Source organism: Pholcus phalangioides, unplaced genomic scaffold (assembly GCF_987345545.1).
Source record: "Pholcus phalangioides strain wild (caught in Gottingen) unplaced genomic scaffold, Ppha-v1.0 ptg000015l_1, whole genome shotgun sequence".
Lineage (NCBI taxonomy): Eukaryota > Metazoa > Arthropoda > Arachnida > Araneae > Pholcidae > Pholcus > Pholcus phalangioides.
The window spans coordinates 61,097,139-61,120,987 of record NW_028301608.1 but is presented as its reverse complement, the minus strand read 5'-3'; the positions used below and the strand labels follow the sequence as shown (position 1 = coordinate 61,120,987).

The 23,849-nt window shown below is 35.2% G+C and overlaps 1 protein-coding gene across 1 annotated transcript in view; it reads left to right on the top strand.

The window, feature by feature from the left end:
• The window catches only part of obe (activating signal cointegrator 1 complex subunit obelus), a 77,048-nt gene that overhangs the window by 5,357 nt on the left and 47,842 nt on the right, over window positions 1-23,849 (top strand). Inside the window, exons 4-15 of the mRNA XM_089243958.1 lie at window positions 102-685; window positions 1,776-1,940; window positions 4,963-5,090; window positions 9,159-9,297; window positions 13,775-13,897; window positions 15,208-15,408; window positions 16,090-16,230; window positions 16,807-16,971; window positions 17,383-17,631; window positions 18,043-18,180; window positions 18,883-19,074; window positions 20,493-20,717. Of these exons, the coding sequence (XP_089100084.1) occupies window positions 102-685; window positions 1,776-1,940; window positions 4,963-5,090; window positions 9,159-9,297; window positions 13,775-13,897; window positions 15,208-15,408; window positions 16,090-16,230; window positions 16,807-16,971; window positions 17,383-17,631; window positions 18,043-18,180; window positions 18,883-19,074; window positions 20,493-20,717 (2,450 nt within the window). The remainder of the gene's footprint in view (window positions 1-101; window positions 686-1,775; window positions 1,941-4,962; window positions 5,091-9,158; window positions 9,298-13,774; window positions 13,898-15,207; window positions 15,409-16,089; window positions 16,231-16,806; window positions 16,972-17,382; window positions 17,632-18,042; window positions 18,181-18,882; window positions 19,075-20,492; window positions 20,718-23,849) is intronic.

The following is a 23,849-nucleotide window of genomic DNA, read 5'->3' as shown; positions in this document are numbered from 1 at the left end:
CTCTTCATAATTCATTGTTTTGTAATTGCTACACAATTTTCATAATGCATAATTTGCAAGTTTTTAAAATATACTCACTTCCATTTACATGTATTTTCCAGTTGGTGAAGAAGCTTCAGTTGAAATGGTTGAGTCTTCCATAGTATATATGTTTGAAGTTTTCAAAGATTGTGAAATAATAGGTCAGAAACATGTCATGAAACTACGTCGCATGTTTGGGACGTATCAAAAATCTGAGGTCAATAAGTCGTTTGCTGTTATCAAAACAATTTTGACAGATTTGAACATTGATGCTCTCGAAGATGTAGTCAAGAATGGCTTCCCGAAGAAGCAAGAAGAAACATTACAAGAAGAGTTTGGTAGCAAAATCAAATTTGTGGCACAGGAACCTCTGAATGAGAGTTATTATCTGCTTCCTCCAGACTCCGGTAGTCAAAGTAATGAACCTGTGAATAAACTTTCTTTCAGTTTGACAGCCAGCAACAGGGTCTCTGATAGTCGCAGCAAAAATGAAGATAAACCTATTCCTAAGAAAGTAAATTATGATCAAACCTGGTTGGAATCTGAATTGAAGAAGACTATGCCTAATTGTGATGATTTTGCTCGGCTTTCCCCAGTTGAATTGACAATGTCCGCAATTAGCATATTGAAGTCTGCAAAATCAAATGATGAACTGCAAAATGAGGTAATAAGTCATTAAGTTGGTTGAATGCTTTTTTATTGGGCAATCACAAATTTCTTGTTTTCATATCTCTAATAGTTGTTAAGGGGAATTTTAGGCTTATATACATATTAAATTGTATAAATCCATATATATTTTGAAGGAAGAAAAAAGTTAAATGTGGATACACACTCTCGTGAATTGTATTCGTAACATAGAAAAATTTGTATTTTTCTGTAAGTTTATTTAATCATATTTGCACTGATTTAAAATAGGTTTTCTCAACCTATGGTTCGTGGACCAGAGATGGTCTGTGATGATGGTATAGGTGGTCCGCAAGCAGACTTGATAAAATTGATTCTGATTAAACATAATTCAAACTGAATGAAAAATTATTCAACCTTTGTAATTGATATTAGTTTTTTCCCCCCATATAGGGTTCAAATGAAAATTATACCTTCATACTTGGATTCAACATACATCATCTTGGAAAATGGTGGGAATCGCAATCCTACAAGTTGTGATAAATACAGTGTATCACTAAATTTTGCCAAGAAGTGCAATTTATTGCCTCAAATGCAAATTTTCTAATTACTGTTAAAATTGCTGCAGGGTGGGGGAAATGAACAACTGCTACAGATCACAGTAAACAAAAATGTATTTCACATTTAAAAATATTCAAATGATCATATTTTATTGAGAAAAATACGTTAAACTGGGATCTTAAATAGAGTAAAATATGGGACATAGCCAGTTGTCATCCAAAACATTGCCAGTAGTAGGCACAATCACTGTTATTAAAATTGCTGAACAAAAATTGCGAAAGAAAACGTTGAGCTTGAAAAATATGCGAGATAAATATTTATTGTAATAATTATCATAATATAATTTATATATCATGAAAACAATGAGTATTCATGACCTTAGTAAATATTACAAATTGAATATTTATTGCATAAAAAATTGGGACAACCAAAATGAAAGGAATGTCCCATAACATGGGACACAAGTGGTTCATCTAATTGTGTTGGACATTCTACTGGTCCTTGGGTTCAAAAAAGTTGAGAGAGTTCAATTTTCAAAAAATCTGAATACTTTTCATTTTATCTTTCAGCTTTTCGATTTGTTGGGTTTTGCTAGATATGAGCTCATACAAGATATTTTTCGTCATCGAGAAACTCTGACATTATCTAAAACTGAGTTGCAGATTGACTCTAAAAACCTCCCGAAGAGTAACAAAGAGTCTCTTCCATCTTACATGTGCCAAGTTACTGTTCAGGTGAGAATGGATTTTGGTTGATCATCTATAGCAGCACTGAAATCAGATCAGAGTCAAAATTATAACATGTATTTATATATATGAGAAACAAGTGATATATATTTTACAAAATTGCCTGGTTAAAAAAAAAAAACTCTTGAAAATATTCATTCTTCTTTCTTTGATTATGCTTATTTTGAAAATTTTGTATGACAAATTTTTCGTCATATAGATCATGTAAAAATCTAATTTGCACAAGCAAACCCAGTTATTCCTTCTGTTTAAAAATATTTTTGAAGGCTTTTTAAATTGTTCTTCTGAAGAAGTATTTGGTGCGAAAAGTACCAAGGACAAGTTCTCACATAAAAAAATATGGGGTAGTCAGCATTGTAGACATGGCCACAAGTTTTGACATGAATATGTTTTTGTGCCTTGAATCGTGTGTTAGGTGCTGTGCTGATGAAATTATGTCATTATTGTCAACTTTGGTATCCTTTGTTAGCTTTTCCAAAGACAATGTCATCTTTTTTAGATAAAGCAGAAAAGAATTTCTTATGAATTAGGGCAGCAGACCTGATACTCAGATGGGAAGAGGTATTAAATCAGGACAGGGAACCTGGTACCCAGGCGGGAAGATATATTAAAACTGGCGTAATATCGATTTTTTGTCCTTGCAATGTGCATCTGATAATACCATTGCTTTTGACTTGCGTTGGGTACTTCCTGAGATCCGAGTGTTTAAAGAATTTTGTGATGCAACTTTTTTTGCGTATGCTCCTACTGTTGTCAGATGATTTAAGAGACGTATTCACATCAAAAATTTGTCTACACTTGCTCTGAATAATTTAACTACACAGTGCTCAGTAGTGAAGAGGCCCCACTCATATATGAATGCATGTGTGGCCATGTGAAAATTATAATATAATCATTATTGTTTTTAATTAAACCCCAATTTTTAATAGTTATCTATTAATTTTGCCCTTTTTTTTCTTATTTTTTGACTTAACCATATCAAAAACATGCATTTGCCATTAATTCATGTCTTTCACAATAAATGACAAACAATGCTAAAAGGGGTATCATGATAGAAGAGAGGTGATTTGTTATATGTATGAGAATCTACAAACATGAGAGCGACATTCATGTCATATATATAGCCATCTGATGGCTCGTCGTCCATGAGCTATTGGCTGATCGGTTCACCGTCCATTGCACAGTTCCATTCTGCACATACACTCATTGCCATAAAAATTTGTGCACCCAGAAGAAGTCGTCAAAATGAAACAAAATTTTACACATGTAAGTACTACGTTGATATAAGTAAGTGATTAGAAAATCCAAGAAAAAGGATCATTTATTGCAGAAAAAAGTACAGATGAACAGAAGTTTTAGTACTCTGTTGGACCCCCTCTAGCACGAATGCACGATGCGATACGAGCGGGCATTGAGGCATACAAGTTCCATATGATGTCCTGAGACATCTCATTCCATAGTTGCTGTAAATGCGCCTCTAGTTCGACCAACCTCGTAGGGTGTCCAACTTGCCATCCCAAATGATCCCAGATATGCTCGATTGGTGACAAATCTGGGGATAGAGCAGGCCAGGGAAGGGTGGTAATGTGGCGGAGGCAGTCTTGTGACATCCTTGCTGTGTGTGGCCTAGCATTGTCTTGTTGAAAAATGGCTCCTGGGAAACCTGCCATGAGTGGCAGCACATGTGGCTGAAGGATGTTATGGACGTACCGCTGGGCTGTCATTGTGCCATGGATCAATATTAGGGGTGACCGTGTATCGTAAGCAATGGCACCCCATACCATGACACAAGCTGTGGGAGCGGTGTGTTGCTGTAAAGTGAAGGCAGGATTGAAGCATTCATCACGGGGCCTCCACGCACGAACGCGATTGTCATCACTGCTAAAGTTGAATCTTGATTCGTCGCTGAAGACAACCTGGTTCCATTCCGTTGCAGTCCAATCCCGTCTTGCTCGACACCACTCCAAACAGAGGCGTTGGTGGGTGGGTGTCATTGGCAGCACACGTAATGGGTGCCGCGATAACAGATGTCCTTCAGCCAGGCGTCTTGCGATGGTTCGAAAAGACACAGGGGCCCGTAGTGAAGCTGCTGCCTGTGTCTGGATAGCAGCCAATGAGGCAGTTGGCTCTACGCGTGCGTTTCGGATGATGTGACAGTCTTCTCCATCATCCCGATGATTCTTCCCCTATCAAACTCTGACAACTGCTCATATGGTCTTCGACGGCGGCGTAACGGCATGTCTACCTCAGCATTTCCTTTGCAAACGATTAAATACAGTCCAGCAAGCTCTGCTTACCTGTTTTATACTCCAAGGAGAACAAAGTTCAACGCCCTCTAGTGGCATTACGCAATGTGCAATCACTCTGCATTTCTAATCATTTGCATATCTGTCCGACATGTACCTTCAGGCCAACTTTCGTTTTGATCCCACAATTATTTCTTGGTCCGCAAATTTTTATGGCAATGAATGTATATACGCTCTAGCGAAGGAAAATCTCTATCTCCTCTGTAGCTTAGTGGCCAGAGCACTCGTCCGGCAATCGAGGGACCCGGGTTCGACTCCCGGTAGAGGCAGAGATGAGTTTTTCCTTCCTTAAAAAAAATTAATATCTCAAATAATAAATATCTTCACAACATCCAGTCTTCTGTATATCTTGAATCTGCAAATCGTTGAGTCTATCTCTGGGTGTGCACATCCTCTCAGCCAATTAAATTTTGCAAATATCATTCAGAAATACTGTTAGGATTCAGAAAACATTTCACAGGGATGAGTTGTCTTTGTTTCAAAATTTACTATGGAAATTTGTGGAAATGTGTAATCTCTTGAGGAAATGAAAAAATTTATGATGTAACATTAATTCTTGTAAAATCAAAATAAACATGAGTCAAAGTAAGTTAAAAAAAATACAATTAACTTACAATTTTATCGATAAAAAAAATAAAATATATTTTTTTTGTTTTTCTTTCTTGCCATGTTCAACATCTCATCATTTTTTTTATTCCTCACAGTCAGAGGCTGAGAAGTTACTGAGCAAGCAGATCAGGAAGGATGAAAAAAAGATACAGAAATCCCAAAATAACAATATTCCTTGCGAAGATGCTACTGTTTTAGATGCAAAGCATATGAAGTATATGAGGTAATAAATCCTTATCCTGATTAATAAGGATAAGGGGATAATACCCCTTATTTCATAGCCAGTGCTAGGACAATGTTTATTTAGGTTTATTAGAATGTTAGTTAAAAGCTTTTTTAACACTAAAACTACCGCACAGTCATTCTGACACTGCTTTCTGAACTTCGATCATCCACTACATCTTTATTTTTTCAAAATTTAGCAATTCCACTCCGTTACTTTTCTTAATTTGATGAAAGGAATGTTATGGCATAAAAAAAATTTTCTAAGTCATTTCTTTGATCTTGTAGAAAAACTTCTACCTAGAACTATAGAGCTGTCATTTTGACCACTGTTTAAAATTTCAAACTTTACTCGCAGCATTTGCATAGTTTTTACAAGTTTACTAAAAATATATAATAGAATCCTGTTCAATATCACCCACTTTTAAGCTCAAGGAAAGTTTTTCAGACAGTTAGTCGCAACACTATGGGATATTTTTATGCATTCTAACCCAATGTTTGAAGCTAAAGCCAACCATCTCAAAAGGGAGAGTATAAATGGGGAAGGGGTAAACTCACTGATAAAAATTTATTTTTAGTTTATACTTCAGGGGACCGTGGAACCCACATCCTGGATCAGGGTTCCTAGGCTGAGATCTTTTTATGGAGCCCCAGATCAGCTTTCATGGGGCCTCTATACAGAATTTGTAGCGTGAAAAAAATTATGAGAAACATCCTAGGCCTGAGGGCTGGAACCCTCTCGGCTCCAACCTTGTCGGGTCATGCAAGGGACCTCCATCAATATTGTCATCCACAGGCTGGGAAATGTTTATGCTATTGTCACAGCTTGCGATTATATACATTTATTCATGCATATAAAAAGATGGTGGGGTTGCAACAGTTCTGCTACGATAATCGCTGTGTTTTGACATGGGGCCCCACACTCCCTTCGTTCAACTTATTTACAGTGTGAAAATTTTTCTGAGCCTCAATGTCATTATAAAAGTGAGTGGTAAATCATGATGAATAGTCGGGAAATCATATGCCAACAAATCCTTTAAACTCTCAATAATATATCCGAAGACATCTTTGATGTAGAGGATGATACAGAAGAGCAAAATTCAAAGAATAGTGAAGATGAATTCCTTATACAAAATCAAAGCGACGTTTTTAGGACGAAATTTACAATGAAACTGGCTGTGATGACTAACGTAAGATGTTTTTGAATTTATATATTGCACTGAGTTCACCACAAATCGTTTTGGTTGAAAGAACTTGCTCTTATTTTCATTATTACCTCCACTTGAAGGATTTTTAGATTTTTTTTTTTTTTAATTCTCACATGCTATTCTGTTTTGTACAGTTTCATGGGTATTAATTTCAGAGACAGGGGTTCAAGAGCAACCCTCCTGGATTAGGAAAAAACATGATTTTCGCAATTTATATGAAAATTGTTGATAATAAATATGAAAATTTTGTCCCATTGATTTTTTTTCCTGTGGGCTGCTGAAAATTTCTTATATCTCTCTTTCTTTTCTTTCCAACCAATTTCCAAGTAACTTTTTTGCTTTAGATGATACTCTGAATGCTGTCAATGAAAGCAGCCACTTAGCAGCATGCATAAGTAGGAAAGAAGACTAGGTCAATCTTGTAGGCATCGAGGTCATAGACGACAACATGCCTGTCCCTGATGGTGCTAAACACTTTCAACCCGGCAATTAGCTTTTGGGGAAATATGGTCGGACTGTTGAGATTGCTCCTTTCACTGGTTGGCAACAAATCAGAGCATTTTGAAGGAGACACTAGGTTCATTTTATTACCTTAAAGAGAAATACAGGATGACAGCTGTGTTAGCGCTTGGAGACTATTTCAACATGTGCTTATTGAAGAATATCCACGAGCGCACAGTGGCTAAAGAGAGTGGTTGAAATGGATGATTGGAGCCTTTCTCTTGAAGAACTGGATGCTTTTATCGCTCTTATGTACCTCAGAGGAGCTTTTGGAGTAAAATCTACTTCTATTGGTGATCTGTTATCTAAAACCTAGGGCCACCAATTTTCACTGAGACCATGGGTAGAAATAGATTCAGTGAAATTATGAAATATCTGAGGTTGGACGAAAAATCTACTACAGCAAATCAATTGATTATAGTCTGATAAATTTTCTTTAGTTACAGAAATATGGAATGAGAGTTTGCGCGTGTGTGTGTGTATATATATATATATATATAAAACTAAGTCATGCTGCATTCCAGGTCCTAATGTTGTCATAAAGTGAAATGCTCAGTTATGCAATACCAAAGTCCTAAGAATAGATTTTATTACAATGACTATTAGATAAAACCTAAAAAGAATGTCTTCGTTTTGTGTGAGCTTCCTTCATCCCTCAATTAAAATTTCGAGAAATGAAAAAAAAAACCTTAGAGCCTGTGGAGTTCTGTAACTCAACAAAATTCAGGGTAGATATTTTAGGCCAGATGGCATGAAAATATCCTGTGCGGTTTCCTTCAAGGCTTCAAGGCGCTGGCCAATGCATGTGTTTTATAATATTGATCTGAGAGCAATTAATGTATGAATTTGCTACAAAAAAGTTACAAAGAAAAAAAATTTCTCAAAGGAACTTCATTTTATAATTAGCTGATGAACTCTGATCACCTAGGTAGATGTCCCCCTCCCCCTCCAGATTTGTCTGAAGACTGTCACAATGATCAAACAGGAAATTAGCAAACCACTAACAGTGCTATGGGAGCAAATATAAAAACAGAATATTTATGTTGTGAATAAAGTGCAAAAATTCAGTTTGTGGAAAATATTGTAAAGCAGAGTCAATGTTCAGACTGCTGAGCATTTGAGATATATAATTTCTATATGCTTTTTATTTCTCTGCGAGGTCCCAATATCTATTTGTTTTCTTTGCGGCAATGAAATTATTCGTATTACTATATAAATTATTTATATTTTAAACATTACATATCTATATTCAGATTTATATATATATATATATTATGTCAGTGTTTCCCAACCTTTTTGATGTCGCGGATCCCTTGTAGTGAAGGTTGATGCACAGCGGATTCCTCCCCCTTCCCCATAGCATCAGAACAGAAGGTCAATTTAGACCCCCCCCCCCATGAAATCTAATATATATTTTTTTTCAATTTGCGCATAAATTTATTCTTAATTTTCATATCAAATTATGATTAAATTATTATTAATGTATTTTTCTCTTCTATTGTCTGAATGTGCAAACATATAATAATTTTTATATATGCCATATTTATTATCAAGCTTATTTACCCTGAAAAAATATATGTTACGGTCAAAGTTCAGGTTCTTTGCAAAGTGGCGGGTGTCTGAAGCCTGACCAGTGAGGAAGTGGACAGCTACTTTTCAGTGTGGCCAGACTTTGGGTGTGACATACTTATACACAAAGCTATTTAACATCATTATGGACTTTTGGGCTGATTAATTCATGGCTTTCTTCCTCACAAGTTTGATACCACTATTTTGAATTGTTATGCTAGGTCACTAGAAGCATCTCATACACTAAGAAGTTGCTTGGTGACCCCATTTGTCCTGCATACACACTGAGTATACAAAAGTTTTGAAACTCAATTTTTGATGGCAATGTTTGTCGGGAACCAACATTAATGTGTGTTGACATCTAACATTTAAACATCTATGACACCTTAGATACTATGCAATGTCATCTGAATACCCCCCCCCCCACCCCCGAAATTGAATTCTGATTTATTGCTGTTAAATTATTTTAAGATTTTCCCCTCATTTTCTTTTTTCTTGATATGAGCAGAGTTAGAGAAAGCTGTCACCAATTTTTGTTTTGAAACTGTAAATTCTCCAAATTAAAAACCAGTGTAGTATAGCATATGGTAACCCATAGGCTAGCTACCTTCCTCAGCTTTTCAATCTAGAATTTCCAGCTCAAAAATAAAATTTGATGGGCCAGATAAAGTTACTTACTTGATAAACCTCCTTGCCTATGGAGGTTTCACCATATGTGTTTTCAGTTGAGGTGAATGTTTTAGAAATTTATAAAAAGTGTACTTATTTCCCCCCCCCCCATATTATTTTAGGGAAGCTCAACTTGTGGCAGCAAAAAACACTCCCATTTTTTCTCGTCCTCAAAGACAAGTAGAAAGAAGTTCATATCCTAATGTATATGATTCATTTGCTGAAGTTTCTCAAACTGCGTCATACATCAGTGGCAAGAAGGTGTGTTTTTCATTAAGATTATATTACAGTTTAATTTTTTTGTGTCATATTCACTGCATAGTGCATGAATATTATTTTCACAAAAGTGAACCCTACACTTTTTAGAATTGAAGTTTTAAAATAATGTCCAAAAATCACAGTTCACTATCTCTTTGCCAAGGCCTTCACTTTTTAAGTTGTTCATCAGGATCATATTACTTGAATATTTTTTATTGTTGGAAACACTGATTTGGTGTTTGATCAAGGTAACCTGAAAATTCGAATCTTCAGCTTGAAAAATAATAGAATTTGCTTTGGGTAAATTTTGAAAGCTAATGAGAATCTCAATGAAGGGAATTGATGGATAATGTTCAAGGATTAGTTTTGAAGTGTTAGGCTGGTCTGAAAGCCTACTATGAGTCGATAACAAGTTTGAGTGTATGCACAAGACCATAGCAGCAGTAGCTTCTCCAGTTGACAATCGTCCTTAGTCTCAGTCTAATCAGCCCTTTTTTGATAAAATGACCAATAACTGTGCTGCAATGAAATCATAAAAAGAGTAAAAAAAATATAGAATGGTACAAAAAATATTCTTATCGGTTGACAAAAAATGAGTGTATGAAAATTTTCTAACACTCAGACTGATGAAAGTTTGGTTAATTTTCTTATCTGTTGTTGTAATGTTAAAGAACATATTCTTAGGAATAATTTGTGATTTCAATAAATGTTTTGCACAATTTACTTTTCATGGCAAAAAAAAGTTAAATGACAGTGCCACAATCCTATGGCATTGTATCAGAATTGTGCAAACAAAATTGTGACATTGTGGAATCTTTTGGTATTTCCCATTCACTTGTCTCATAGCAACTAAGCAGTATAAGGAACCAAGTCATAAATGTTACCATCCAGGTTTCAGATGAAAAAGCACTGTTGAAGAAACTAAGAACCACCAACTCATCAAAACAAGTGTCATTCGGAATGCAATAGTCTCAGTGAGAAAGATCGTCAGTGAAACTGACATTAACCGAGAATATGAGCATTTGATAGCATAACAAACAAGAACTGGGACTGATAGAAGAATACCAATTCCGAAAGTGGCAACAACTTACTGATGAAAATAAGTTAGTATGGCTAAAAAGTTATCATGCATTGTTACATCGGGATTCTGTAACCAATGGGAGAACATTCTTTTCACATATGAAAAGCTGTTCAAGAGCACAACCATCAAAGCGATAGACACTGGTTGTCAGATATTCCAGGATCAACAACCATAGTTCAATGACGTCAAAACCCTCAAACCGTTATGGTTTGGGATAGAATTTGTTCCAATGGAGAGGCATGTTGTTTTTGTGGAAAAAAGGGTCAAAATCTATCAATATGTTTACCAGAAAGATATTTTGTAAGCTGCTGTGCTTTCATGGTTTCAAAAGCATTTTGGAAAAGACATCTGCATATTCCAACAAGATTCAGAGCCAGCTCACAGAGCAAAAGGTGCACAAAAGCAAGGTTTTCCTGATTTCATCACATCTGCTGAATTGCCACCGTATTCCTCTGATCTCAATCCGATGGATTACAGCATGTGGTCCATTTTGAAGAACAGGGATTGTGATAAGAGATACCAAAGTTTTGTACCTCTGAAGAAAACTCTTGAGTCAGAAATGGGATAAACTTTCTAATGAAGAGATGTGCATGAATTTCAAAATTTTACAAAGCATTTGAAGCTTCGTATCGCTGCCACAGGCAGCTATTTTAAATTCAAGTGAATGTGATTGTTAACAAATGTAACTTTATGTTTATGTTATGAATGGAGAATTATTTGTTATTTTAATTAATTAAAAAAATTACTTAAAGGAAATGTTGTATACAGTTATTTTTTATCACCCTGTACATGAGAGGTTCAGTATAATTTTCTTAATTTTAGGTACAATAGAGAAACTCTTCTGAACTTATGGTAGTCCAGATTTCTGAATTCGTTTGTTACAAATTTAGTGTATTTTATTTAAAAAAAAATAGAAATGTCCAGATTATATATACACTCATTGCCATAAAAATTTGTGCACCCAGAAGAAGTCGTCAAAATGAAACGAAATTTTACACATGTAAGTACTACGTTAATATAAGTAAGTGATTAGAAAATCCAAGAAAAAGGATCATTTATTGCAGAAAAAAGTACAGATGAACAGAAGTTTTAGTACTCTGTTGGACCCCCTCTAGCACGAATGCACGATGCGATACGAGCGGGCATTGAGGCATACAAGTTCCGTATGATGTCCTGAGACATCTCATTCCACAGTTGCTGTAAATGCGCCTCTAGTTCGACCAACCTCGTAGGGTGTCCAACTTGCCGTCCCAAATGATCTCAGATATGCTCGATTGGTGACAAATCTGGGGATAGAGCAGGCCAGGGAAGGGTGGTAATGTGGCCGAGGCAATCTTGTGACATCCTTGCTGTGTGTGGCCTAGCATTGTCTTGTTGAAAAATGGCTCCTGGGAGCCCTGCCATGAGTGGCAACACATGTGGCTGAAGGATGTTATGGACGTACCGCTGGGCTGTCATTGTGTCATGGATCAATATTAGGGGTGACCGTGTATCATAAGCAATGGCACCAGCTGTGGGAGCGGTGTGTCACTGTAAAGCGAAGGCAGGATTGAAGCGTTCACCACGGGGCCTCCACACACGAACACAATATTTATACAATATTGTTTGGCCGAGGCCTACACAAGAGGATGCGGAATTATTAACACGATTGTCATCACTGCTTAAGTTGAATCTCGATTTGTCGCTGAAGACGACCTGGTTCCATTCCGTTGCAGTCCAATCCCATCGTGCTCGACACCACTCCAAACGGAGGCGTTGGTGGGTGGGTGTCATTGGCAGCACACGTAATGGGCGCCGCGATACCAGATGTCCTTCAGCCAGGCGCCTTGCAATGGTTCGGGAAGACATAGGGGCCCGTCGTGAAGCTGCTGCCTGTGTCTGGATAGCGGCCAATGAGGCAGTGGGCTCTATGCGTGCGTTTCAGATGATGTGACAGTCTTCTCGATGACTGGTCTGTCGAGGGCGTCCTGAACCTGGTCGCTGTGTAAATGACGTCTCTTCTGTCCACTGGTCTCAACACCTCCTCACAGTAAAATCAGAACGGCTTAGTTGACGAGCTACTCGCCGAGCTGACCACCCAGCTTCCATCATCCCGATGATTCTTCCCCTATCGAACTCTGACAACTGCTCATATGGTCTTCGACGGCGGCGTAACGGCATGTCTACCTCAGCATTTTTTTTGCAAACGATTAAATACACTCCAGCAAGCTCTGCTTACCTGTTTTATATTCCAAGGAGAACAAAGTTCAACACTCTCTAGTGGCATTACGCAATGCACAATCACTCTGCATTTCTAATCATTTGCATATCTGCCCGACATGTACCTTCAGGCCAACTTTCGTTTCGATCTCACAATTATTTCTTGGTGCATAAATTTTTATGGCAATGAGTGTATATAGATTAGTATTGATTCCACTATCTCTACTGTATTTTGCATATGTTAGTAATTGCCAAATGTGGCCCGCTTGGAGGTTCTATCCAACCCGTCACATTTTTTAAAATAATAGTAATAGAAATTTTCAATTTCAGTGTTTCGAAAAATTCCTTTAAAGGGAGTATTTAATTTTTTGAATATGTAAAATCTAACTGAGAATTTGAATAGAAATTGGGAACACTCCCTGAATAAATTTGCATAAAATTATTAAAATATAGTTATTTACTTTTACAGTTGTAAAGGATAAACCATTGTATCACATTTGCAATGAAACCATGGCAGTCTTCAAACAATAAAACATATCTCGCCACTTCTAAGCTAGAAAATTCCAATTATGATCAATGTCTGAATTTTTCTGGACTGCCAAAATTTTTTCTTGTTTTTTGGCCTGCTCCTAAAAAAAGTTTGCGTATCTCTCGCATATGTAATTAGTTCTGGTTTTAGTTATTGGCTTCTCTCTGTGATAATTCTTTCCATCAAACTTAAAAATTCAAATTTCTCTCTGTACTTGAGTTTGGTCTTGAAAGGTCATGATAAATGACTATGAAAGCCTACCGAACCTTTATGAAATTTGCTATTGCATTTGGTGACTTGATTTTTCCCATTACAAATTGTACTAAGGATGAAGGAAAGACAGTCTTTCTCCTTGTTTTTATTTGGCTGGAGAGAAGGGGGAGAACTGTTCTCGCCCTATATTAATACTGTTTACAATAATAAATTAGAAACAATGAACATGGATTTTATGAACAAACATTTGAAGAAATCAATGATTTTATATATATATAAGATACTCAAGGTTATATCTAGATATTAAACTATGGTAAAGATTATGGGGGATACTTTTTGCAAAATATATATGTATGTATATATTTTTTTTTGAGGAAATTTCAGTGAAAATATTTTAAAAAATCTGGTTGTAGTTTTCTATGTTTATTTGTTAATACAAGAAATATTTTAATTTTTAGTTGCATTTGCCAACAAATAACCGTCGAGTCAACAATGCCCAGTTTGAAGAAATCGGTATTCCAGCTGTAAAACGTACAAATTTATTGACGAAACCTCTCATTCCAATAAATACTTTGGACGAAGTGAGCTAATTTTTACTTTTATACATGCATGAACATGTATATACTCTGTTTTTTATTTTTTACCATTGGAGTAGGACCATTAGCATATAACTTGAAGTTTTCTGAATAAATAATTTTATAAGAGTGGGTTTTTAAATTTTATTCATGCTTTTTCCAGTAGTTTTAGATTACATTATGGAATCATTAATTATATGATTAAAAGCACTGTAATTTAATGTTTTATTTAATCATAATGCAGTGAAACTGAAAAAAAGTAATTGTGCATGGATTGAAAGTAAACAAATAGTTTCTTTTTTTTTTTTTTGCATGTGATGGAATGGGATGGATAAGTTTTCTTGTCAGTTAAAAAATTTAACCAGTTTTTTTATTTTATTTCTGTTTTTAATGTGTCTGCTCGTTCCTCCCACCTAGCAACTAATCTTTACCATTCCAACTTCAGTTAGATGGGTCTTGAGGCACAGTAGTCAAATTGATAAGGACTACTTGCATCAAACAAGGTTTAGGATCCTCTTGTCAAAATTTTTCTTAGTACTGATCTCTCTTCCATTTATGGAAAAGGGGTGGTGCCAAGATGATCATATTTTTATGTGGCTAAACATGCATACATCACACTGAATAGATTAGTACACAAACTTCTCAGTGAGAGACTCATAGAGAAAGAACAGCCACAGGAAATCAGCTTTAAAATTTAGGTCTTGAACTAGTTAATTCTTGATTACGTAAAATGGCCCTGGTGTAATGAAATGATAAAATAATTTGACAGGTATGAGTTTAAATCTTGATGCAGGGAGGGCGGATTGGGGTCTAGTGCCCTAGGTGCTGAACTAAAAGGGCGCTGAATATCACTATTTTTTTCGTTCAAAATTATGAGGAAAGGTGTACCGAAAGGGATACTGGCCCCAGGTGACAGTGAATTTTCGTTTCGAATTTCAACTGTCTTGGTAGGTATAGAAAAGAAGCATAGCTATTCATGATCAGCTTTTAAACTATAGGTCCTTGTGTGAATAAGGCTCATGTAGACAAATGATTTTTAAAAGTTATTGAATCATTGAACAAAAAGTTGAAAAACATTGTTTTTGAATTCCTGTTAGTAGATGAGAAATAAAATGTTTCAATGTTCTATGATCTATTTGTACCCAGTATTCCATGGTTTTAACATTTCATATAGAAGTTGTTTGAAAACTTGTTATATTTTTCAGAGAAATTTTTTATTAGTGGCAGTGTATATTGTTGTTATTATTTGTAAATTATAACAGTCTATGATTATAGTCTATAATTACATATATAATAGTCTATGGTTTTTGTTACAGATTGGCAGAAAAGCTTTTAACGGTATTGAAAAGCTCAACTTGATCCAATCTATGGTGTTTGATATTGCTTATCATTCACAAGACAACATGCTGGTGTGCGCTCCAACAGGTGCCGGTAAAACAAATGTTGCCATGCTGACTGTAGTACATGAACTGAGAAATAATATGATGGGAGGGCAAATCCAAAAAGATAAGTTTAAGGTGATTATATCTACATTCATAATATCCATTCCAACTTAATTTAATTAGTTTTGGTTTGTAATTCCAACTAAAACAATTTAATTGTGTAAAACAACCATATTTTATCATTTATGGTTATGATCACAGAGTTTGAGGAGTTTCTTCCTTTTAGTTTCCTCTTTATTGACAGTCTAGGCATGGTTAGATTCAGGTTTGAATGGTTTTTTTTTTTTTTTGCTAAATAAAAACTAAAATTTAGTTTATCATTCTCAAGTGCCCACACTTATAATTTTATGAATACTTTATCACTTTTTTTAAGTGTAGATCTTTGTTTTCATTCAAGTAAGTTTTATTTTGTGTTTAGAATTCTTGCATTTTCTACATGAAGATAAGCATTCCTCATAACTCCTGCGAAATACTTGAATTTCTTATAAAAAATTATCTGATCATCTTATATTTGCGTGTAATTTTTATGACCATGTGATGGAAGCTAAAGTTTGTCTGGATTATGATTCAAGAACTAATCATTTTGGGCATGCATTAAATATTATTTAACTTGTGTTCATTTTTTACATACAGTACATTTTGTATGAAAGTACAATTTTATGGTAACAAAATCTCTTATAGGAAGTGATGATAGTGTGCAAACGCACATCATTTTATTTGAAACACATGAATAATCACTGTATGTTACTGTTTCAGATTGTATATGTAGCTCCTATGAAAGCTTTAGCATCGGAAGTAGTGAGAAATTTCAGCCAACGGCTTACTTCTCTGGGAATCAAAGTCAAAGAGCTCACTGGTGATATGCAATTGACCAAAAGAGAAATCATGGAGACACAGGTATATGAATAAAAAAAAAATATGTGTATCATTACAATGCATGTGCGTGAAGGAACTGTATGAAAATAAATACCTTATCTTTTGTTTCATCAGCATGCACCTGATGTTTTTATATATTACACACTGTTTTATATAGAAACTAGAAAACATAATTTTGTGTTATTGTATGCAAACTACATATGGTTAAAGCTAACGATTCCCATTGTTTTATTAAAAATGGATTTTATATAGTGTTCATTGTATCAAGAGGGAAAAATATGGTACAGTTATAGGGCTATATTTTTGGGACTTATCAATCCGGTCATTCTAACTAAACTATCACTGTAATGTATGGTCATTGCAACAAGCATCCAATATCAGTTATGATGTTTTTTATAATTTTCTTATGTAAATTGGCCAACATTATTTTTCTATGTAATTAGCCAAAAGATTTTCATTCTAGTTAGTAAATATATTCTAACACCATAGGTTACTGTTTTGTGAACTTAATAAATTGTATTTGAGTGAATAAATATGTATTAACTTACATTATATTACAATATGGGATTATTGTAATATTGTTCTGTTATTTTGAAGATGCTTGTAACTACGCCAGAAAAATGGGATGTTGTAACTAGGAAATCTACAGGTGATGTTGCTTTGACTCAGCTAGTGAAGCTTCTCATTATCGATGAAGTACATCTCTTGGATGGGGATAGAGGTCCAGTCCTTGAAGCACTAGTGGCTAGGACATTACGTCAGGTAAGCTCAATGATGCAACATATTATTTTAATTATAAAACACTATTTTATTTCATTCTCCATTGCATACTTTCATAAAACTTCGTTTACTACTATCATAAAAAATCAAATAAATGTTGGATATGTTTTTCTTAGCTTTTTTAAATTGTTAGTTCACCATTGTATTATGATTATTGTTGGTCCTTGGTCATAATTGTGGTTATTTTTCTTATATAAATAGTTTGGAAATATTTAACTGGGTAAATGGATTTTCAATTCACAATTATGATGGCTACGGTGTGTAATTTCTTTATCTTTTCATTTCACTGAAGATATTGTGTTTTCAGTAAGATCCTTTTGCCACAAAACCCACAGTTTAAGTTATTCTCTGCTCCTAGTTTGCTTAGAAAAACAGTTTCTATCATTTTTTTAGGTTGAGACATCTCAGTCGATGATCAGAATACTTGGACTTTCTGCCACATTGCCAAACTATGTTGATGTTGCACGATTTTTGCGTGTGAACCCATCTATTGGACTGTTCTTTTTTGATGATAGATTCCGCCCAGTTCCTTTGAGTACCACATTCATTGGTATCAAGAATCCAAATCCACTGAACCAGTTTAAAGAAATGAATGAAGTTTGCTATGAAAAAGTTTTGCGTCTTGTGCAGCAAAAGCACCAGGTAATGTCTCACTAATTATGTTTAAAATCTCAATATCATATAATATGTGATACCAAAAATCCTAATAGAAATTACTTTTGATAATAGGTTTTTCCCTCATCATAGTTACCGGAGAAAAAGAATGCAGTATTTTCAATTTGTCTTATGTTTTTATATATTTTATAGGTGAATGATAGTGACATCTGATGTTGAGTTTATCTGAGAATTACTTCAAAAACTGCCTTTTATTGAAAAACTAATCAAAAGCGCATGTCAAGTTTTTGCATAAGATGTATTTTCATGTTTGTGTGTGGTGTAAAGAAATATGCAGGATTGTTTCACTTGTGTTTTTGTATGTATTCGTTTAATCATCATTCACCAAATAATTTGTATATTTAGAACCAGTATTTTAAATTTTTATACATTTTGCAGGTGATGGTGTTTGTCCATGCAAGAAGTGCCACCGTGAGGACAGCCTGCGTCTTTAGGGAACTTGCTCAGAATAAAGGCCAAACCAAGTTATTCACTGATACACATGACACTAGAGAATTTTCTGCTGCTCTGAAGCAGGTGTTGTAGCATTACTTACAGTTGTTGACTTTTATGTTGACTATGTAAAAATCTCAAAAGTATCATTGCTTAAGACTGAAGTTGAATCATGTCTTTCTCTTTCACACATTTTCTTTTTTAAATACAAACTTCAGCATTTGAGTGAGGGAAATATGGGTAACACTAGAAAAGGATGTTATTGTCTTTTTTAAGCTAAAAGAAATTAGGAAAACATAGAAATTAATTCTGGATCTAAAGAATATAATTGTTTTAGCGTTAATCAGGCTCAACTTAAACAAGCTTGAAATACTTTCGCCATCTTTCAGGCTTTTTTTTACCAATTTTTTCTTTCTAAACTTGTTCTGTTCATAAATTCTTTCTTTTTTTTTGTTCATACCCTATCTAGGAAACAAACTTTTCTATATTCTATTCAAAATGGGAATACTTTACTGAGTTCATTCATACCTCGTCAATTCATTATATCTAAGTTTACTAACAGTTTCAGATTATTTTACTGTGTAAGTGAAGATGGCTGGGAAAAAACCTTATCAAATCCACCAAATATTATAAGAAATTTTTTTCTCTTCCTTATTTAAACATATTTTTCTTAGAAATGCAGTGGAAATTTATCTTAAAACGTGTGTAAAAAAAAAAATTGAATTATTTTTCTTTAATAAATTATGCATATGAATAGAAGTGTAATTTTTTAATATTTTTTCAAAGATATCAAAATCAAAAAATGAAGAATTGAGAAATCTTTTTGATGCCGGGTTTTCCATTCACCATGCTGGCATGGCAAGAACAGACAGAAACCATGTGGAGAAGTACTTTCGTGAAGGTTTTATCAGATGTTTAGTTTGTACATCTACTCTTGCATGGGGAGTTAATTTACCTGCTCGGGCTGTAATTATAAAGGTAGATTTCATTTGTTTTTTTCTTTTTATGATTTTCTCTATGTAAGAACTGCAAATCGAACTATGTGTTTATATTTGATGAAATTCAAGAAAATAGTAATCAAGGTAAAATAAACTTGGATAAATTACACATAAGAAGTAGCGGTAGTAATCGAACTGTGATTTTTCTGTCTGAACCATTACACAACAAGTCAAGATCTATGGCTATTTGTATGATGTATGTGTGAAAAATGAAGATATTATGGCTAGTATTCATTCAAAACCGTTTTATTTTTAACCAGTTATTTAAAACCGTTATCCAAAGAATTGTTACACTTAAGTGTAAACAATTGGCTTCTGTGTCCCAGATTCATATAATTCTATAAGCTAGAACTTAATTTCAGCTTTGTCTTTGATGTTATCTATGTTGTGGATATGCTGTCTTTTACTAAGAATTTTCTCAGGTGAAGAAACAAGTGGAAATCACCGAGTGCTAGATCCATGTTGCATGGCGGATGGTCAGAAACTTTGCACTTGAATCTTTGCAGAAGGGCTTTGATGACAATTACTGTGCAAGTTTGATCTTTTTCATGGAGCAGACATAAAGCTCTCATCAATATTCTCTGGGGTTTATTTCGGATGACCCCCTAAGTGTGTCACAAGAATTTGACACTCCCAGATAAAAGGGGCTATAAGTCAATCCAATTGGAATTCATCCCAATCATTGTCTTCTCCCCCTGCTATAAATAATTTTTTTTGCTGAAACAGTTTTGAATTTTTTTGCTTTTAGGAGAATGCACAGGGCATCATTGCAATGTTTTTTGCTTGGATTGATAATGCTTATTACAGTATATATGATAACCATACATATGCTACATACTAACTGTCAATTTAAGCTGACAGCTTCATGTGTATTGAGAAGACACATGGGTTTATTCGACATGTGTTTAAGAACTTATATTGTATTCCTAGATTTTGTTATACTCAATAAGTTGAACATGGTGTCAAGTATGACAATAAAATCCAAATGCTCAATAAGTTTATGGTCACTTTAATTAAGATACTAATTGAACTAAAAGCTAATCAAATCACTATCAAAAAAGAACCACAAACTTATTGACGATAAAATCCAAATGCTCAATAAGTTGATGGTCTTTTTTGATGGAGTGATTTGATTTGCTCTTAGTTCAATTTGTCTTTACAAAAAGGCAATTCTATCTCTCTTTACCTTAAAAACATAATTAAGTATAAACAGGTTGAATAACCATATCAGAGGATTTTTTCGAATGTTAAAGTTTGTTAATTTATTTCCTTAAAAAAAATTTAAATGATTTAACATGCTTAAATAATAAAGTGCATCAATATACTTGATTAAATGTCTAACATGCTTAATCAAAAGAGGCATTCATTATAAGAAATCAAATTTGAGTTTTTTTTCAGGGTACTGATATATATGATTCAAAGCACGGTTCATTCATTGATCTGGGAATACTGGATGTCATGCAAATATTTGGTAGGGCAGGTCGTCCACAATTTGACACTGAAGGAGAAGGAACAATAATAACCACCCATGAAAAGCTAAGCCATTATCTTTCCTTGTTAACCAGGCAGCATCAAATTGAAAGCAACTTTATCAATAATTTAGCAGACAACTTAAATGCTGAGGTAAGACTGTTAGTTTTTAATAGAAATACCAGACTGAATCTTTTTGCTTTCAACTTTTTTTTAAGCTATTCAATTATAGATTTCCTGTTTCTCTTAATAAAATAAAATATTATACAATAAAACCTGTATAAAATGTAACCTCAAGAGACAAATAACCCTTTGTGCTAAGCAGGTTCCGTTTTATAAAGGTGTACATCAATGGGACTATCCTTTGGTTTTGCTCAAGACAGGTTTCTGTCTCAGGCAGGTTTCACTGTAATTCCTGTAAGGAAGTTAGTTGAATAGCCATTAATTTATTGCACATTTTATTTAATATTTTGCCTTGCATAATAAATGAGAAATTTTGCAAGAGAGACAATTTAACTGAGTGAATGGGAAAATTTTTGGCAACAGGGTTTGAAAAAAAAAGTTATGTAGTCATTTAACAATATGTTAATGCTTTGTTTGTTTGATCCAACAACAAAGTATCTTAATTCATGCACATCTGCCAGTTTCACTCCTAATGTGGAAGCCAGATGGAAGCGGCACAGAACACGAAACATGCACAATTCTGACATCATAAATAACCTATGGCCAAACTCAGCACATTCTGAAATGTACTGATTTGTTAGAAATTCCCCAGAAAATGTTTATGAGGAGCAATAGTAGTAGTGAAATCTCTCTATAGAGAACAAGCATACCTACAACATTTAAAATTTGTGTATGATATGAAATAAGTAAAATTTTCTAACATGTTGCTTCCAAATTTAGAAGACATAGCAGCACTTCATGAATACATAACAAGCATTCCTCAGAAACTAACTTCATGTTTGGTATACAACACATACACATTCTGACATGTACATTCATTAGAAATTCCTAAGAGAACTAAAGGTTTATAAGGTGTAGTGTCAGAGCATAATTAAGTAGTAGCAGCAGAGAAGGAAAATAAGAATTTCTCTGCAGTATAGCAAATTAAAAAAAAACAAAACAGTTCTGGTCATCTTGAATCATATTTTGGTGAATTTGCGTGGCTTCAATATATGCAGGGCTCCCACTCGTCCTACTTTTTCTACATTTTGGTAAAATGTCCTACTTTTCCACCAAACCCTATCGACAAAACTTGTGTAATTGATTTTAATTGAGCAGAAAATTATTGATATAGTCCTCCGACCATGAGATGAATTTTCGCTGCGTCATATCACGTCACGTCGGATGATTTTATTCAATTTTTTTTTTTTGGTAAAACGATTGCTCATCGAGAAAAGTTCAGCCGTGACTGAGCTTTCACGATTGGCATGTCCTTCTAGGATAAAATAGAATCGTTTGACGTGACAGGACATGCCGTAGCCAAATCTCATCTCGTGGTAGGAGGACTATATATTGCCAACTATTAAAAATGTTGGAGAATGCAATTAATGATTCTGCCAAAGCAGAAATTGTATCATTTTTAAGGTAATTTAGAGGGGGGGGGGGTATGTGGACCATTTGATTGATTAATTTTTCATTTGCTCAGTTTGAGAGTTCAACAAGTATAGCGGTCATTAAAAACTTCTGTCTGGATGGAAAAATAATTTTGTATTTATTACTTCATGGTCTTGGACAGTAACTTTCATCATTCAAAATTATGGTGCAAATAGGTGAAACAACAGTTTGCATTTCAAAGCAGTTGAATACATAGGCCTATTCTAGGTTTGGTGATTCTGATGCTACCCAATAGCATTCAGTCGTCTTCTGTATTTTTAAGGCATGATTAGGCATAAACAATATTTACAATGCTCAGCAAAGAGCTAGAAATGAAAGTACTTGATTTGTCAAAAATGATTACGCTGGCATTGAACGGTAGAATGTGAACAAAACAGAAAAATTTTTAAAATGATGAGCAACGCAGTAAAACTAACTGGTTCACCTTGCCTTATATACGTCGGATCTTGTAATTTATAAATTTTGCATTGTGCTCTCGAAAGTGGTCTCAAAGGTGTGTCATTCTTAAAAAATGTACGTCTTCGAAATTTGCTGTGCCTTGTCGAAGAGAGTTGACGAGCTCGTCACTTTGGAAGACTCCAAAAAAGAATGTAATACACACTGAAGAGCCAAACAAACTGGTACACCTGCCTAATATCGTGTAAGGGCCCCCGCAAGCCCGCAGAAGTGCCGCAACACGATGTGGCATGGACTCGACTAATGTCTGAAGTAGTGCTGGAGGTAATTGACACCATGAATCCTGCAGGGCTGTCCATAAATCTGTAGGAGTAAGAGGAGGTGGAAATCTCTTCTGAACAGCACGTTGCAAGGCATCCCAGATATATTCAATAATGTCATGTCTGGGGATTTAGGTGGCCAGCGGAAGTGTCTAAAGTCAGAAGAGTGTTCCTGGAGCCACTTTGTAGCAATTCTGGACGTGTGGGGTGTCATATTGCCCTGCTGAAATCGTCCAAGTTCATCGGAATGCACAATGGACATGAATGGGTGCAGGTGATCAGACAGGATGCTTGCGTACCTGTCACCTGTCAGAGTCGTATCTAGACGTATCAGAGGTCCCATATCACGCCAACTGCACACGCCCTATACCATCACAGAGCCTCCACCAGCTTGAACAGTCCCCTGTTGACATGTAGGATTCATGAGGTTGTCACCATGCCCGTACACGTCCATCAGCTCGAAGCAGTTGGAACCGAGACTCGTCAGACCAGACAACGCGTTTCCAGTCCTCAACAGTCCAATGTCGGTGTCGTCGGGCGCAAGTGAGGCGTAACGCTTTGTGTCATGCAGTCATCAAGGGTGCACGAGTGGGCCTTCGGCTCCAAAAGCCCATATCGATGATGTTTCGTTGAATGGTTTCGCTGGCGCTTGCTGATGGCCCAGCATTGAAATCTGCAGCAATTTGCGGAAGGGTTGCACGTCTGTCACGTTTAATGATTCTCGTCAGTCGTTGTTCTTGCATGATCTTTTTCCGGCCGCAGCGATGTTGTAGATTTAATTTTTTACCGGATTCTCGATATTCACATTACACTCGTGAAATGGTCGTATGTGAAAATCCTAATTTCATCGCTATGTCCCATGCAACGTCCCTTATGGGAGTTGCTTGCCCGGTTCGAAATATCCAGCAATAAAGTGGCAAACGACAAGTGGAAAATAATTAGAAACAAACTT